This window comes from Panthera leo, chromosome C1 (assembly GCF_018350215.1).
Source record: "Panthera leo isolate Ple1 chromosome C1, P.leo_Ple1_pat1.1, whole genome shotgun sequence".
Classification (NCBI taxonomy): domain Eukaryota; kingdom Metazoa; phylum Chordata; class Mammalia; order Carnivora; family Felidae; genus Panthera; species Panthera leo.
In genome coordinates this window covers 70,711,265-70,730,696 of record NC_056686.1, presented here as the reverse complement: position 1 = coordinate 70,730,696, position 19,432 = coordinate 70,711,265, and the positions used below count along the sequence as shown (strand labels likewise).

The 19,432-nt window shown below is 36.8% G+C and overlaps 1 protein-coding gene and 1 pseudogene across 1 annotated transcript in view; both read right to left on the bottom strand.

Moving 5' to 3' along the window:
• Positions 1 to 19,432, bottom strand: part of SPATA1 (spermatogenesis associated 1) — a 56,823-nt gene that overhangs the window by 28,163 nt on the left and 9,228 nt on the right. Inside the window, 2 exon segments of the mRNA XM_042952411.1 lie at positions 2,957 to 3,074; positions 4,511 to 4,617. Coding sequence (XP_042808345.1) covers positions 2,957 to 3,074; positions 4,511 to 4,617 — 225 coding nt within the window.
• LOC122227736 lies at positions 13,832 to 14,455 on the bottom strand (annotated as a pseudogene).

Sequence of the window (19,432 nt, the reverse complement as noted above, 5' to 3'; positions counted from 1 at the left end):
TCCAACTTTTTTTTTTTTTTTGCAGAAGGCACACATCTGTGACATACAAATCAAACTTAAAAGCTGATAACTGAGGTTAGAGTCTAGAAAATGTAGAATATAATCCTATTTCTATTCACTGCACAAAACATAAAAGAAATTCCATGTCATTTAGTCATAATGACTATGGCTATCACTTGCATGGACTCACTATATGCTAAGCACTATTCTAAGTGCCCTACGCGTAATAGCTCAGTTAATCTCCACAGTTCCATGTGATGGACACACGTTTTAGTTCACAGACAACAAGAGTGAGGCAAAGAGAAGTTAAATAACTTGTCCATGATGTTATAACCAGGAAGTTTCCAAGTTGGGACTCAAAACCAGGAAATCTGGCTTCAGAGTCCAAAGCTGTATACTTTATTTCCTAAATATATAACCCATGGAGTTCATCTGTTATTCATCCATCCATCCATTCATTCATTCAACAAATACTGAGGGCATACTATGGGTCAGGCAGTATTCTCTATGGTAGGAGATACAACAGTAAACAATGCAGAGTTCTTGCTTTCATGTAGCTTCTATTCTACTTATGAGAACAGATGTTAAAGAAACAAGATTTAGAACAGTGATATGTGATTTATGAAAACAAAAGAGTGATGGAATACAGAGTAATTTAAGAGTAAGAATATCTAAAAAGTAGGTGGTCAGAGAAGGCCCTTTGGAAAAGATAATACTTGAGCTCGAGACTTGAATTATGAAAAGATGAAGCAAGCTATTTGAAAATCAAGGGGAAGTAATTTCCAGGCAAGTTCAAAGAACATAAATCAGAACAAAGTTTGCTATATTTGAGGACCACACAAAGATTTTTGTGGTTAAAATGGAAAATCAAGGAGCAAATTGCAGTAGATGAAATCTAAGAAGCAGCTTATTCCTTAGGCCCTCCATATCTCTGGCCTAACCACGGCAAGTCTCCTAGTTATAAACCCTGCCTCTAGTCTCTTAAGGCTCTCATCATGTCACATTTGATCAAAAACTCCAACGCTTCAGAAACAAACAAAACTCATTAATCTGGCATTGAAGAACTTCAACAAATGACTTTACAATTTGTTCTCTACTATTTCTTTTCACACCATGTTCCAACTAAAAAAAAAGAAAAACTCCACTCTTTCTTAGCTGCCTACTTTTTCCACTTTGCTCCTCATTCTATTTTCTCTTCTCAGAAAGCTTTCCCCACCCAACATCTTTGCAAGATCAAGTATTTATCTTACAAACTCCAAACTGAATATATCTCTTCTTTGTCAAAGTTCTCCATCTCCCCTCTTCTCCTGCTGGAAGTAATCCCTTTTTCTTCTGAATATACAAAATATGCTAATTTAATTTCTCTCCACCACTACACTGAATACTCTTTAAGGGAAGGATCCATATCCAATTCTTTTTTCTCATTTTGTTTATAGAAAAACATCAATAAATATTTGTTGAAAACAGTAAAATATTAGAAGAATTTTGGAAGTTCACTTAAATTACCTTCCAACCTAGGATTCTGTGATTGATATTGTGTAATTTTAGATATCATGAAAAAGAATAAAAAGTTATGAGAACTGTTCTTAGTCTTCTTTGAGAAAAACTTAATGAGTAAATTAAGAATCTACCATACTGAATAGAACTCAAGTGACAAAAACTTCAAATCTAGCTGCTGATCCTGAGAATTCCACATAGAAAATTTTGGGATGAGCACTGGGTGTTGTATGGAAACCAATTTGACAGTAAATTTCATATATTAAAAAATAAAAAAAAATAAATAAAAAAAAATAAAATAAAATCTGACTAAATATAGAAAAAAAAAATAAAAAAAAATAAAATAAAATCTGACTAAATATAGAAAAAAAAAAAAAAAAGAAAATTCCTTAATAGTACTACTTGGAGGGAAATGTTTCTTTTTTTTCCATTATCATTCATTATTTGTCCAATAAACATTTAGAGGTCTTTAAGAGCTAAACACCTTGCTAGGCACTGTATAAATACAATAGTGAATAAAATAAAGTCCCTGCTCACAGGAAGCTATAGTCTAATGGCAGAATCAGATGTTAAATAAATAATCACATGAATACATAATAATGACATAATATGTTAACCAGAATGGAATAGGAATTTTTTTTTTTTTTTAAACATGGAAAGTCTTGATTAAAGAAAGAAACCTCATGTTGATATGAGAAACCAGAAACTTTTGAGATCCAATGGCTTAAGAATTAAGAATTTCAGCTGGAGAAACTGAGAAAAGCCTGCCATTAAATCACAAAAACTACAAATAGGATTGTTCAACAGATAATAGCTGAAACCCCCCAAAATATATGTACATATGCTGGAGTCCTATCATTTCACACCAAATGAAGCTAGCTGTGGCCCAAACAATGAGGATCCATTTCTGTCCAGAACACAAGTACTTATTTAAAATGTTTTTAAACCTATCATTTAAATTTAAAAATACATATTACTTATACAATCACATTTTAACTTTGTCTTCCTTTTCTTCCCAAGGAAACGCACACCTGAAAATATCCCCATCATTTTAGTGTCCAATAATATGCTAATAAGACCCATCTTTTTTTTTTTAATGTTTATTTTTGAGAGAGAGAGAGAGAGAGAGAGAGAAAACGACTGGGGAAGGGGTAGAGAGAGAGGGAACAGAGGTTCCAAAAAGGGCTCTGAGCTGACAGCAGTGAGCCAGACGCAGGGCTTGTTCTGAACTCAGGAACCTTAAGATCATCACCTTAGCCCTAGTTGGTTGCTCAACCAACTGAGCCACACAGGTGCCCCACAACCCATCTTTTCTTAATGATCTATGTATTTAGTTATACTGTCATTTCATTATGATTGATATTACTTATGTTAAGAAGCTGAGTTGATAAGCATTTAAGAAACATAATTTCTTAAGGTATGCTTTCTTTAATCAAAAAGAAAAAATAAGAAAACTTACCACAGCTAGATTATTTCCAATGCATTTCAGAAATAAAAATTTTTCTGCAACAGCATCTTCACCAAGGAACTCACCGAGACGCTCTCTCAGGGCTTGTAAAGTAAGGTGAGGAGATACTCTGAAATATGACATTGCTTTATAATGTAAAATGAAATAGGTTTCAGCTGTACTACACATTTGATAACATTAGTCAGCTATCTCAAAAATGAATACTAATTTAATATATCATATATGACTTAATATATTGTGGTTTTATATTGCCTGGCACTTTGTAAACCTTCAGGAAATTTTAAAAAATGATTATACAAATAAACACTGTTTATAAAAGCCCTTTCTGTACTGAAAGGAAAATGCTTGCCTATTTTTCTCATCCACATCTAAATGGTATTATTTTTTAAAAATCTTTGTTATGGAACTTACATATTTTTTACACATATATTAAAGAATGATTTACCCACAGATAATTATTTTGGAAGTTTGACAAGATTAGCTGGTGCTTAAAAATTTCCTTGATGATCAAATGTTGTCAGACTCTACACTTTTGCTCATTTAGGGATACTTCATCACTCAAAATCTAAAATTTAAAGCCATCATTTATGCTATTTTTTTGAGTTCTTGTTATTCTAGGATCTTATGGGAAACATTATATAACTAATTCATTCAACCAACAAGTATTTACTGAGCACCCAGTATGTGTCAGACATAGTTCTAAGGAATGGGAATACGGCAATCAACAAGAGAGACAAAAATCTCTGCCCTTACAGACTTTACAATCTAATGATGGGAAAGAAAAAATTAACAAAGTAAGAAAAACATATAAATTATAAGACATTGCTAAGTACTATGGAGAAAAGTAAAGCAGAGAAGGAAGCATAGCTACAATTTAAAATATAGTGATCAGAGATCTAAACAAAAAAGTAATATTGGAGTAAAGACCTGAAGATGAGTGAGATAGGATACATAAGGGCTGAAAGAGCATTCTAGATTAAGAGAACAGCAAGTACAAGTGTCCTGAGGTCCATGTTTGATGTGTTCCAGAACAGAAAAGAGACTGGTATGCTTGAAGTGATGGGGAAGATAAGGAATAATGTCATGTATGCTTCTGTGAATGTGAAAATACACATACATATAAATGTGCACACACATATACTTATATTCTGTTTCTTTTTGAAAAAGTCATTGTGGATACACTGGTTTAACCACTATTCACAGCTTTTCAACAGGTTTCTAATTTCAGATAATTTCTCTCTATATTCTTTTTGTGTGTAACCACAGTAATATACCAGTTATACCTTTTCTGGGTGGCAGTATTATGGTTAAGTGACATCTGTTCCTCCAGTACTTATTAACCGTTATATAACATTATTTATTGATAGTATTAAGTTAGAAACTGGATCCATAACATGGACGAGAATTTTTCACTTATAACCTAAATTTCCAAAAAAAAAAAAAACCCCAAAAAAACAAACAAAAAAACAACCCATTTTTCTCTGCAGAAAAAAAAAAAGAGATTGCTTTTTCAGGCACATCATAACATGACCACAAAATACTTGCCTTATAAATCCAGCTGAAATGAATTTGTTAACAACTTCTATTGAAATGGTATTTAGCTTATAGTTCCATGATCCTTCAGGGACATAGAAAACATGAAGCTCCACCAACTGAATAAATTGAGAAGACATCAGTTAAAATATTTTTAAAATGGAAAAAATCAACTGATGTCCTCTAGAATTTTAAAGTTAATAATCATAATTGAAATAAACATGGAATACATGTATCTTTCTGAACAAACACAAAAAAGAAAATGAAGAGCCAAAATTTTAAGTTGGCTACTTGGCACTTACAGCACATCTTCTCCCTAGAAACAATGTCATAGATGTGGTCTTAAGGTGCCATAACATCCCTGACATACAGTGTTCTTTCTGTGGCTTGAAGTAAGAGTCGCAGACCACCAAGATCAGTTTTCTGATTACCAACCTTTCCCTCTCCCTTGATCCCCACCTACTCAGTTCTGTTATAGTGATCTTGTGGAATCCTTACACTTTACATATTGTCTCCCTAACATTGTTGTGATGATTGCTAGTTCTCAGCAACTGCAACTGTGCAATTCTCAACTGTGGTCTGGGAAATATTTTTGTTTCCCAGAATTCTAGGAAGAACCTATTCCTGACAGAGATGGGGGAAGAAATGGTTGTTCTTATGTAGGGCATGTCTGCCAGCTTAGCTTATCTGTACTTTTAATACCATTTTCTTGGGGCACCTGGGTGGCACAGTGGATTAAGCATCCGACTCTTGGTTTGGACTCAGGTCATGATCTCATGGGTTCCTGGGTTTGAGCCCCACATCTGGCTCCGCATTAACAGTGCAGGGCGTGCTTAGGATTCTCTCCCTCTCCCTCTCTCTCTCTCTCTCTCTCTCTGCCCCTTTCTCGTGCTCTCTCTCCAAATAAAGTAAATAAACTTTAAAAAATTAATAAATACTATTTTCTTTTTTTTAAACATTAAAAAGTTATTTTTAATGTTTATTTATTTTTGAGAGAAACAGAGCACAAGCAGGGGAAGGGCAAAGAGAGAGGGAGACAAAGAATCTGAAGCAGGCCCCAGGCTCCAAGCTGTCAGCACAGAGCCCGACATGGGGCTGGAACTCATCAACCATGAGTTCATGACCTAAGCCAAAGTCAGACACCCAATCGATTGAGCCACCCAGGTGCCCCAATACCATTTTCTTTTCTATTAATGTTTTGTTAAACCTCAATTAGAATCCTTCCACTTAGATGAATATTTAGATTACCACAACAGAAACAAAACAATTAGAACAAATATAGTCTTATCTTTTAGTCTAATGAAGTTTGTTATTCATTGCATATTAAAACTCAAATGATTATACTTTACAGTATTAAATATCTGAGTAAAACTTTAAAAATTTGATTATGACCTACCATTAATATTAGTAATTTTTATAGGAGATAAAATTGGTTCTTGAACTGAATGTGTTGCTCAAGTTGTTTTTATAGACCAAGTAAATTACTTCTATACATTTGATGTGTGTATAGTCTGCTGTAGTTTGAAGTTTGCCATATGCTGTATTTTGAATACCAGAGCATTTAAAAGATAATTTCCTAACTATACTATACTATTCACAGCTAACACTACACTATACTATTTTTTTTAAGTTTATTTATTTTGAGAGAGAGAGAGTGCAAGCAGTGTAGGAACAGAGAAAGAGGGAGAGAGAGAATCCCAAGTGTTGGGCTTGAATTCACGAACTGTGAAATCATAACCAGAACCAGAATCAAGAGCCGGACACTTAACGACTGAGCTAACTGGGCACCCATACACTATACTATTAATACTATAATATTTAATAGCTACATGATTAAATATTTGTAAAACTTTCAGAAGTCTTTAGTAAATATGACCTTATCCTTTATATAAATGCATTAAAATTTTACAGGAGAAAAAATATTTATTGAACTAAACATTTTTACTTTGTTTTTATAAACAAAGTAAATTCTGTCAATATTTCTATAATTCATGAACTATAAATCAAAATGCCTGTATAGATTTAATTCCACAATTGAGTGAGTAGGCAATACAGAGAAAATATAGTTAAAACATTTCTTGGACTTTGAAACATTTTGTGATATAAAATAATTTATAGTGGATTTGTGTTCATTTATTCCCTCAACAAATATTTACTGAATGTCTACCATGTGCCAGCACTGGTCTAGGCATTAGAGATATGCAGTGAGTAAGAAAAAGATCCTTGCTTGTGCATAACTCTACCTTCAAATGAGGTAACAGGACAAGAAGAAGAGTGAGGCAAGTGAGGCACTCACCTCAGATGCAAAATTTAAGGCTGCAACAAAACCTCCGTGATCAAGATAAATACAACATTAAAAAAAAAAACCTATTCAATGTAAAAACTTTCATGATAAGCAAAATATCAAAAATTTAAATAAAGAGAGAAATTAATACTACTATTACAGCCTTAAGCAAAAGGAAAAATATGAACCTCAATACATGTTTCTTAAAAGAAATACATTTCTGGGGGCACCTGGGTGGCTCAGTTGGTTAAGTGTCTGACTCTTGGTTTCAGCTCAGGTCATGATCTCATGGTTCATGGGTTTGAGCCCCGCACTGGGCTCTGTGCTGACAGCTCAGAGCCTGAAGCCTGCTTCAGATTCTGTGTCTCACTCTCTCTCTGCCCTTCTCCTGCTCATGCTCTCTCTCTCTCAAAAGTAAATAAAACAAAAAACAAACAAAAATTCTTAATGGTTAACTTTTTCCAGAATAACAAAATAGTTGAAAAATACTGAGAATTTTAAAAGTATATACTAAAACTCACAACATTATTTTAAGGTTAAATATTCTGTTTATACCAAAACATGAATTTATTATAATTTTACTTTTCTGGCTTTCATGGAGGCAGCTCATCAGTAATATTTTCATCAAAACTACTAGCCATTAAAAAATACATTAAAAGGTGTATTTATAGGCACATATTTTTGCCTTTTGCCTCAGGTTCCAAAATGGCCTATCAGATTCTGTTTCTCTTTAAAATGCTATTAGGATTTCTTTTGCATCAATTTTTTCATTAAAAAAACTTGTATTGAATTATTTATCTTAATTATGGAGGGGTCTTTTGTGTGTGCGGGGGCTTAAATTTTGCACCTCAGGCAAGTGACTCATTTGCCTCAGACTAGACCCAGGTCTGTGAGGGCACAGACAATAAACAGTAAATATAAAACACCGATAAATTATATAGTACATTAGAAAGCGGTCAGTACTGAAAAAAAAGAATAAGTAGAGCAGGGCGAGGAAAACGGTGAATATAAAAGAGGAAGTAGGTTTCAGTGTTTTGTTTTGTTTTGTTTTAATTTGAGAGAGAGAGAAAGAGAGAGACTCTCAAGCAGGCTCCAACACAGAACTGTGAGATCATGGGATTTGCCGAAATCAAGAGTTGGTCGCTCAACTGACTGAGCCACCCAGGCACCCCAGAAAAGGTGAGATTTAAGTAAAGACTGCAGGTGAAGAAGAAATTAGATGAGTGATGATGTAGAAGTAATGATGTAGTAGTGATGTAGAGAGAGACTCTCAAGCAGGCTCCAACACAGAACTGTGAGATCATGTGAGATTTGCCGAAATCAAGAGTTGGTCGCTCAACTGACTGAGCCACCCAGGCGCCCCAGAAAAGGTGAGATTTAAGTAAAGACTGCAGGTGAAGAAGAAATTAGATGAGTGATGATGTAGAAGTAATGATGTAGTAGTGATGTAGAGAGAGACTCTCAAGCAGGCTCCAACACAGAACTGTGAGATCATGTGAGATTTGCCGAAATCAAGAGTTGGTCGCTCAACTGACTGAGCCACCCAGGCGCCCCAGAAAAGGTGAGATTTAAGTAAAGACTGCAGGTGAAGAAGAAATTAGATGAGTGATGATGTAGAAGTAAAAAGTTCCAAGAAGAATTAAAGCAAAGGTCTTAAGGTGAGAAAGTGCTAGTATGCTTAAAGCAGAGAGAGTGAGGGAGAGAGCAGTAAAAGATCAAGTAAGAAAAATGAGGAGGACAAGGAACAAATTAAATAGGGTCTTCCAGGCCACTGTAAGCTCTTTATCTTAGAAAATGAGAAGCCAATTCAGGGTTTTAATAGAAGCACATCTGACATTCATTTTAGATTCTTATTATTTTAATATGAAAAATTCTAAACATACATACAAATAAAAGGAATACTATAAACACCCAAATACTTACTACTTAGATTCAAAAGTAAACATCATGCCACATTTACTTCTTCTCCCCCCCCCCGCCCCCAAACCTCCTTTTTTAAAGGCGACTGCCACATGCAGCACCTTATTTGGATGTGTCTGAAGTCTTGGAAACTTGACTACCCTGCCTTCTACAATCGGACCTTGAGAGATTGTTTGGAGGTTCTAGCAAGGGAGCAGAACTACTTGTATACCCTTTGACTGAAGAATGATCCTCCTCTATAGGGAAGGTCGTCCTCTTCAACCCAGCACACGACTTTTGGAGGGACACATATGGAGTTGTGAGAGAGAAAGAGGACACCCACCTGTCCAGCCAGATCAGTCCAATCAACCTTGGTCATCAATGGGGTGACAGATGTCACAACCAGATTGTCCTCAATCCTCTCTCCCTCCCTTAACAAACCATTCAAAGTAATCAGACATCATGAAAATATAATCCTAAATACTTTCGCATCCATCTCCTAAAAATAAGGACTTGTCTAATTTTTCACATTTTCACATTTAAGAAAATTAACAGTTCCTTAATGTAAAATAATATCCATTCCACATTCAAATTTCCTTAATTGTCCATTTGTTCTCAGAATGTTTTTCAGTCTAGAATCCAATCAAGGATAACACACTGCATTTGGTTTGTCACATCTTTAAAAATCTTAATCTGCAAGTTTTCCAGACCTTTCCCCCCACCCCCTCTTAATGGCATTGACTTTTTAAAGAGACTGGGTAGTTGTTTTAAAGAATGTTTTGCATTCTGAATTTACCTTATTAACTCCTTAGGATACATTTAACTTAATTCTCCAATTCCTCTCTTTTTTTAGCATAGTATAGTTTCTTTTTTTAATCTTTTTTTTTTATCATGAAAAGTATATCCTGTAATCTCCATCTCCTATTTTCCTCATGCCACCCCTTCTGTTTCTATAGTTTTTGTTTTCTATAGCTAAGAGTCTGTTTCTTGGTTTCTTTTTTTCCTTTGCTCGTTTACTTTGTTTCTTAAATTCCACAAATAGGATCACATGGTATTTGTCTTTGACCTATTGTGCTAAGCATTATATTGTCTAGCTCTATGCATAGTGTTGCAAATAGCAAGATTTCATTCTTTTTAATGGCTCTATAATATCCCATTGTATATGTGTGTGTACATACACACACACACACATATAATCACTTTTTTGTATATGTAAAATCACTCCTTTATCCAATCACCTGAGCTGCTTCCATAATTTGACTATTGTAAATGATGCTGTAATAAACACAGGGGTGCATGTATCCCTTTGAATTAGTGTTTTTGTATGCTTTGGGTAAATACCCAGTAGTGAGATTACTGGATTGAAGGATAATTCTATTTTTAATTTTTTGAGGAATCTTCATAATGTTCTGCACAGTGACTGCACCTATTTACATTCCCACTAGCACTGCAAGAAGTTTCCTTCTCCACCTCTCCAACACTTGCTGTTTCTTGTGTTTTCGATTTTAGCCATTCTGACAGGCATCAGGTAATACCTCATTGCAGTTTTGACTTGTATATCCCTGATGATGAGTGATGTTGAGCATCTTTTCATGCCTCTGGTGACCATCTGGATGTCTTCTGCCCATTTTTTATTAGATCATTTGTTTGGGGGCTATCGAGTCATATCAGTTCTTTATATATTTTGGATATTAACCCTTTACCAGATGTCATCTGCAAATATCTTTTCCCATTCCATAGGTTGCCTTTTAGTTTTGTTGAATTGTTTCCTTCACTGTGCAGAAGCTTTTATTTTGATGGTAGTCCCAATAGTTCATTTTTGTTTCCCTTGCCTGAGGAGGCATATCTAGAAAAATACTGCTATGGCCAATGTCAGAGAAATTACTGCCTAGGTTCTCTTCTAGGATTTTTATGGTTTCAGGTCAGGTCTCACATTTAGGCCTTTAATCCATTTTGAGTTTATTTTTTATGTGGTGAAAGAAAGTGGTCCAGGTTCATTCTTTTGCATGTGGCTGTCCAGTTCTCCCAACACCATTTGTTGAAGAATTTTTTTTCCCATTGAATATTCATTTCTTCTTTGTTGAAGATTAACCATATAATAATGGACTTCTGGCTTTCCTGTTCTATTCCACTGATCTATGTGTCTATTTTTATGTCAGTACTATACTGTTTTAATTGCTACTTCTTTATAATATGACTTGAAATCTGGAATTGTGATTCCTCCAGTTTTGTTTTTGTTTCTCAAGATTGCTTTGGCTATTTGAGGTCTTTTGTGGTTCCATACAAATTTTAGGATTGTTTGTCCTAGTTCTGTGAAAAATGCTATGGGTGGGGCACCTAGGTGCCTCAGTTGATTGTGCATCCGACTCTTGGTTTTGGCTCAGGTCATGATCTCACAATCTGTGAGTTTGAACCCTGTGTTGGGCTCTGCAGAGCCTGCTTGGGAGGTGGTGCAGGCTGGTGGTGCAGAGACTGCTTGGGATCCTCTCTCCTCTATTTGCCCCTCCCTCCTGCCTGCTCGCACGCACTGTCAAAATAAAAAAACATAAAAAAAAAACAATTTGAAAGGGGCCTATAAAAAAATTGCTATTTGTATTTTTATGGGGACTGCATTAAACCTGTAGATTGCTTTGGGTAGTTTAGACATTTTAACAATATTTGCTCTTCTAATCCATGAGCATGGGATGTCTTTGTGTCTTCCTGAATTTCTTTTATCAGTGTTTTGTGATTCTCACAGTACAGGTCTTTCACCTCTTTGCTTAAGTTTATTCCTAGATATCTGAGTGTTTTTGGTACAGTTGTATATGGGATTGTTTTCTTAATTTCACTTTCTGCTGCTTCATTATTAGTGTGTAGGAATGGAACAGATTTCTATACATTTATTTTGTATTCTGTGACTTTGCTTGAATTCATTTATGACTTCTAGTAGTTTTTTTTGACGGAGTCTTTAGGGTTTTCTATATATGTCATTTGCAAATAGTGAAAATTATGCTTCTTCCTTACCAATTTGGATGCCTTTTATTTATGTTGTCTAATTATTGTGGCTAGGACTTCCAGTACTATGTTGAATAGAAGTGATGAGAGTGGCTATCCTTATCTTGTTCCTGACCTTAGGGGAAACGCTCTCAGTTTTTCACCATTGAGTACGATGTTGGCTATGGGTTTTTCATACAAGGTCTTCATTATGTTGAAGTATGTTCCCTCTAGACCCACTTTGCAGACAGTTTTTGTCATGAATGGATCTTGTACTTTTTCAGATTTTTTTTTTTTGCATCTATTGAAATGATATGGTTTTTATCCTTTCTCTTATTGATGTATCATGTTTACTGTTTTGTGAATATTGAATCACCCTTTCATGTCAGGAATAAATCCCACTTGATTATGGTGTATGATTTTTTTAATGTATTGTTGGATTTGGTTTGCTAACATTTTGTTGAGGATTTTTGCATCTATATTCATGAGATATATTGGCCTACAGTTCTTTTTTTCTGGTATCTATTTCCTTTTGATATCAAGGTAATACTGGCTTCATAGAATGAATTTGGAAGTATTCCTTCTTGTATTTTTTGGAATAGTTTGAGAAGAATAGGTATTAACTGTTTAAATGTTTGGTAGAATTTGCTGGTGAAGCCATCTAGTCCTGGACTTTGTTTTTTTGGGAGTTTTTTGATTATTGATTTGCTTTCATTGCTGGTAATTGGTCTGGTCAAATTTTCTATTTTTTCCTGCTTTAGTTTTGGTAGGTTATATGTTTTTAGAAATTTATTAATTTAATTTATCCAATTTGTTGGGTGTACAGGTTTCCATAATATTCTGTTACAATTGTTTGTACTTCTGTGGTGTTGGTTGCTATTTCTCCTTTTTCATTAGTGATGTTGTTGACTTGGGTCCTCTCCTTTTTAATGAGTCATGTTAGAGGTTTATTAATTTTGTTGATCTTTTCAAAGAAAAAGCTCCTGGTTTCATTGATCTATTCTATTTATTTTTGTTCTATATCATTTTTTTTGCTTGTGTTCACTGCCTTTATTACTAATATTAAAAAAAATGTTAAAAAGAAAAAAAAATCATTCTCTGTTCTCCAATGGCTCTCATCCTTCCCTCCTGCCCACACAATTCCTGATCCATTTCCTCAGGGCCAGTTCAAAACTGAGCCTGTACACTGCCATTGTCACAGAAAACAACCAGTGCCAGGGATGGAGGGAAGAAAGTTAGATGAGGGTGACAGTACTGTCCAGGTTCTACCCAAAGGTAGGCTGGGTGGATATTCACAGAATTCAGATGAAAGGGCTGGTGGCCTCACAATGACATAGTCTAACTAAAGTGGGCTGGAGAGGAGAGGGTAACCCCTCAGAAGCTTTAGAAGATGTCTCATGGGCTTGTGTCAAACCCAGAAAAACCAACCCCAGAATGGGGAGACCAGGGAGGCTGTCTTGCACAAAGTTTCACAATTCTCCCACATTGGGAGGTACGGAAAGTCTAGAGGGCACGAAGTCTCACTCATTGTGGCAGAAAAACTTAGTCTAGTGTTGGGAAGTCACAAAGCCACGGGCAGAGAGAGGCTACATACAAGGGGATGAACAGTTTCACAAAGCACTGTGGTCAGACCAGACCAGAGCAGTGGGGATCATGCTACTGATGCAGAAACTACAAAATCCAAAAGCAGGGAGAGTGGCCTTTCAGGGAGTAACTGCACCAGTCATCCATACTTGACCCCAGGTCAACCTGGTGAGTTTCACAGAGCAACTGGCAACTTTGGGGGTAAGAGTTGTCACATAAAAAGGACTCAAGCAGCTGGAAGGGAATGGTATGAAACTGCTCCAGGGCTCTCAAGAATCGAGGGCAGTACCGGGGGCTGGGTGGACAGATGCACAAGAAACTGCACCAAAGAGGTTTCCTGTTCAGCAGTGAGTTAGTGAGGGGGAAGAGGATCTAGGAGGCAGTTGAAGTGAGTAAAGATGGGGTCCTGAAGACAAGTCTCTAGAGGCTGAATCAGACAAAAGACCACACACCGGGCACCAGTGATGAAACACAACTCTGGACCCCAAATGGGGAGGTCACAGATGGGGGTGGGTGTCACTGTCTGAGGGCAGTGGGTGGAACAGCCTCACAGTAGCCATCACAGGGCCACAAGGAAATATATGGCTGTTAGGTTATAGAGGGCTCCCTTCAGCCTCGATGGGAAGGCACAGTCTCACAGAGGAGGTCCATTGACACCTGGATGGCAGAAGGCACAGAGGTCCTCATGTTGACAGTGGCCCTTTTTGGCAAAATGTCAGCAGACAGGGTGGTAGGATTTGTCTTCCATAACTTGGGGGCCATACTTGGGTGGGTAGGTATTTTTGATAAGAGACCAACTTTTGAGTCTTTGAGGATTTCTCTGCTCTTTGTGAAAGCCTCCCCTGAAAGGACCTCCATGGCTTGGTCCAGGAAAAAGGAGGTTCAATATTGGCCCTCCACTAACCACAACCACATGGGCCACACCTGGGGCCTAGGCCTCCCCAGACTGGGCCTCTGCCCCAGGAAGGAGGTGGGAGACTCAGCAGTGGTTGAATCATTCATCCCCTTGACCCTGGAAGACCTCTGTGAAGAGCTGACTTAGAGTCACCAGGCTTTCCAGTGGCCATGGGAGTAAGGCCCAGAAGGCTGGGTGGTCCGATGGGACTTCCATGCTCCTCGTCTCCAGTCTCTTTCCGCTCTGGCAGCAGAGGCTGCTGCAGTGGTGGCTGCTGCTGCTAATTCTGCTTCTTTTGTTTCAACATCATGGTTGTGGCAATGGCTGCCTAAATCATTTATTTCTGCTCTAATCTTTATTATTTCCTTGCTTTTGCAGAGTTTGGGTTTTGTTCTTTTTCTAGCTTGTTTAGGTGTAAGGTTGAGATTTTTCTTGCTTCTTGAGGTAGACCCATATTCCTATAAACTTCCCTCTTAGGACCACACTTGAGGAAAAGATTTTGGACTATTGTCTTTTCAATTTTCATTTGTTTCCATGTAATTTTTGCCTTCTTTCTTTGTTGATCCATTCGCTGTTTAGCAGCACGCTATTTTAACCTCAATGTATTTGTGCTCTTTACAGATTTTTTTCCTGTGGTTTTCTAGTTTTAGAGCATTGCGGTCAAAAAAGATGCACAGTAGGACTTTGATTTTTTAAAATTTGTTGAGACTTCTTTTGTGACCTAATATTTGATCTATCTGGAGAGTGTTCTGTGTGCACTTGAAAAGAATGTGTACTCTGCTGTTTTAGGATAGAATGTTCTGAATATATGTTAAATCCATCTGGTCCAGTATGTTATTCAAAGCCACTATACCTTTGTTGATTTTCTATTTGGATGATTTGTCTGTTGATTTAAGTGGGGTGTTAAAGTTCCTTATTATTGTATTATCATCAATTATTTCCTTTATGCTTAACTGTTTTATGTATTTCTGTGCTAAGTTGGGTACATAAATATTATTATATAGTGTCCTTGTCTTGTTACAGTTGTTTTAAAGTCTTATTTTGTCCAACGTAAGTATTGTTATCCCAGGTTACTTTTGACATCCATTTTCATGATAAATATTTCTCCATCCCCTCACTTTCAACCTGCAGGTGTCTTTTGGTCTGAAATGGGTCTCTTGTAGGCAGCATATTGATGGGTCTTGTTAATTTATCCACTCTGTCACCGTATGTCTTTTGATAAGAGCATTTAGTCCATTTATATTCAAAGTAATTATTTATAGGTATGTATTTATTTCCATTGTTATTTGTTTTATGGTTATTTCTACAGATTTTCTTTGATCCTTCTCTTGTTCTCTTTTATAGTGTGTTGGCATTCTTTAGTGATAGACTGGATTCCTCTTTATTCTTTGCATATGTATTACTGGTTTTTGATTTGTGGTTATTAGTTTTGTATATAACATCTTCTGCATATAGCAGTGTATATCAAGTTGATGGTCAGTTTAAGTCTAAACCCATTGTTTATCCCCTCACCCCATTTTAGGTATATGGTATCATACTTTACATCTTTTTATTTTATGAGTCCTTTGATATTTATGATATCAATATTATAAAACAGAAATATTTATTTTTACTGCTTTTCTGCTTTCTACTTTCCATACTCTCACTTATGGTCTTCCCTTTCCACTCAAAGAGTCCCCTTTAATATTTCTTGTAGGGCTGGTTTAATATTCATGAACTCCTTTAGTTTTTATCTGAGAAACTCTTTCTCTCTCCTTTTATTCTGAATTATAGCCTTGCTGGATAGAATATTCTTGGTTGTAGATTTTTCCTTTCACCACTTTGAATATATCATGCCACTCCCTTCTGGCCTGCAAAGTTTCTCCTGAAAAATTCACTGATGGCCTTATGGGGTTTCCTTTGTATTTAACAGTCTTTTTTTTTTTTTCCTCTTGTTGCTTAAAAACTTTTTTCTTTATCACTACTTTTTGCCATTTTAATTACTATGTGTCTTCATGTGGAACTCCTTGGGTTGAATATTTGGAGAGCTCTCTGTGCCTCCTGGATCTGGACATCTATTATCCTCTTCAGAATAGGGAAGTTTTCAGTTATTATTTCTTTAAGTAAATTTTCTGCCCCCTAACCTCTTCTTCTTCTTCTGAGATCCCTTATGACTATTATGCTTGATGGAGTCACTGAGTTCCCTTGCACTATTCTCAATTTGCATAATTTTCTTTCCTCTCCTTTGCTCAGCTTGGTTACTTTTCATTACTTGTCTTCCAGGTCACTAATTTGTTCCTCTGCTTCATCTAGCCTGGTATTTATTCCATCAAATATATTTTCAATTTCATTTACTGTGTTCTTTATCTGTCTCTCTCTTTTTTTAATCTCTTTGTTAAGGGTCTCACTGATGTCTTCAATCTTTTCTCAAGTTTGGTAAGTATCTTTATGATCATTACATTCTCTATGAGGCATATTATTTTTAACTGTTTTGCTTTGGTCTCTTTTGGTGGCTTGGTCCTGTTCTTTCATTTGGGAGATATCTCTGCCTCTCTGTTTGTCCGACTTTCTGTGTCCATTTCTCTGTATTAGGAAAGTCATCTACTTCTCTTGCTCTTAACAATAACAGTCTTATAAAAGAAGAGGTCCTATAGTACCTTGCAGTACAGTGTCCCCTGTTCCTCAGGGCCTAGTGTTTCAGGGAATGTTTCCTACGTGCATTGCATGTGCTCTGCTGTTGAGTCCTAGCATCTTATTTCCTTCAGTCCAGTTGTCTGCAGAGGCTCTCTTTGCCTATTGTGGTCCTCAGCAGGAGTGGCATACATTTTAACATGGTGTGTAGTAGTCAGCTTGTGAAATGGGATCTGCCCCTCCTGCTCCCAGAAATGAGGCCCGCCAAATGTATGTGTCAGCAGATTTGGTGTTGGCAGGGTTTGCACCAGTCTTCTGGGGGAGGAATGTGCAATGTGGGGACTGAGGTAGATGTGACTGGGAAGGGCTGATCTGCCAAAGCATGAGGGGGCAAGACTCAGTGCAAGCAAGTTAGGTAACGAGTGTACCACCCTGGTTCCCACAGGTGGCCAGTATTTATTCCAGAGGAGGGGGAACAGGGAAGGGAAATGGTGCCTGTCTGCTCCTTTTCCTGGAGGCGTCTCTCAGCAATCCCTGTGTCTCTGGGTCACACTCTGTGATGACAAATCACTCACCCTCCCACTTCCCCTGATATGTCTCAAACAGCTGGTTCTACCCTGTGTCTTCATGGACTGTTTGTTGTGCTCTTTATGGGTGGGGCTTTCTACAGCCCTCTATACTCTTCCAGAGTAGAGTATGCTGATTTTTTAAAATTCCAGGCTTTAAGTCCCTTTGGTTGTAAGAACTAAGAAATTTGGCCCCTCTCATTTTCAAAGGCAAATATTATGGGGATTCATCCTCCCTGTTTGTAGGTGCCCCAGTGTGAAAGTCTGTTTTCTGCCTTTCTCTACACCTCTCCTTCTCCACCAAAGATGGCCATAGTCCCTTTTGCTCCTAGACCCCGTCTTTGCCCTTCCTACCTCCTTCGATGTGGCCTCTTCCCTACCTTAGTTGTAGAGTTTGTTCTTCCAGTCCTTCTTAGGTAGTTTTCTTGGTTATTTACAATGATGTGTTATCTAGTTGTATCCTTGGATGAAGCAGGCTTAGGGTCCTCCTACTCTACCATCTTCCCAGCCAACCTTGTTCAACAAGCGTTTTTGAAACAAAGACTTCCCTCTTGTAAACAGTTAACTGTGTATAGTCTTCAACTGACACAAATTAGTCAGCTGGGGGCAAGAATACTTTATAAATGGTGCCCTGTATTTCATTTTGCCTTTCAATAGGACACATACAATGTTCTACTTCCAAAGTCTACTATATTCAATAACTATTAAAGGGTTAATACAACAGGCTGTAAGGGTCAAGAAAATGGAACCTGTTATGATGCTATCTGAATAAAGTATGAGATGATGGTGGCTCATTCCAATGTACTAGCAGAAGTGATGGGAAATGGTCATATTTTCATATAATTTGAAGCTATAGTTAGTCCATTGGAAGTGAAGTTTGAGAAACAAACAAAAATGACTCTAAGGCATGTGGCCACAGATACTCAAAGGATGCATTTGCTATCACCTGAGATGGAGAATGTCATGGGGAGAACATGTTTGGGGGAGGGAGAAAAGATCCATAGTTCAGTTTGAGATATGCTAATTTTAAGATGTGTATTGGCCATCCATGTGGGATGGAAGCTGAAAATATGAATCTGCAGTTTGGGAAAGAAGACTAGATTGAGGATATAAATTTGGGAATCCTTAGCCTAAAGATGGTATTTAAAGCTATTATACAGAATGAGACCACCAAGGAATGAGTGCAGATGGAGAAGAAACAAAGAGCTGGCCCCTGAAATTCTCCACTATTAAGTGATCAGGAAGAAGAAGAAAACCCAGCAAAGAAGACTGAAAATGAACAACAAGGAAAGCAGGAGGAAAACCAAGATGTGTATGCTAGAAGCCAAGTGAATTAATTATGTTAAATATGAGTGATCAACAGTGTCAACTGCTGCACACAGATAGACCAAAAATATGCAGGATAAGAATTAAACAACAGATTTAGTAATGTAGAGGTGAATTTAACAAGAGCAATTTTGGTGCAGTAGTGGAGTGAAAACTTGATTGGAGCTGGTTTAAAGAGAAAATGGAGAGAAGGTACTGGGGGTTTGAGAAGGTATGAAATAGTTGTCTAGAACAGTGGAAAAGTAAATGAGTGAGTGGAAGACAGTCTGCCTACCAGCAAAAGGTTCCAGTTGAGATTCATGGTCCTGAATTTAAAGTGAGAACAATGTTCATGTTGGTATATTTTTCTCCAGCCACATTCTATTGTAGGCATAGGTATAGCATAGGTGAAGAATTAGATTAACCAGGGTTTTTGTTTTGCCAAGCAGTATAATGAAATGAGAGAGGGCCAAGGAGTCAAAAGTATCAGAAAGAGAGTAATCCAGATTGTTCTATGGTATTTAAACTGTGGAGGGCATCAAAAGGTGATGAATAAGACAAACAGACAAACAAAAACAAAAAACAGGTGATAGGATCAATGCACTGGGAACCCAATAAAATCAGAGTACTTAGAGGAAATGAACTACAGATAAAAGAACTGGGATAAAATAATTGTAATCAGACAATGGGATACACAGTGGAGTTAATATCTAATACTTTATATAATCCATATTTTGCTTTCTCAGAACTTTTCAAAAACAATATTAAGCAAGCTTTTCTTATATTTTCTTATATTTTAGTTTACAAGATTTTCTTAC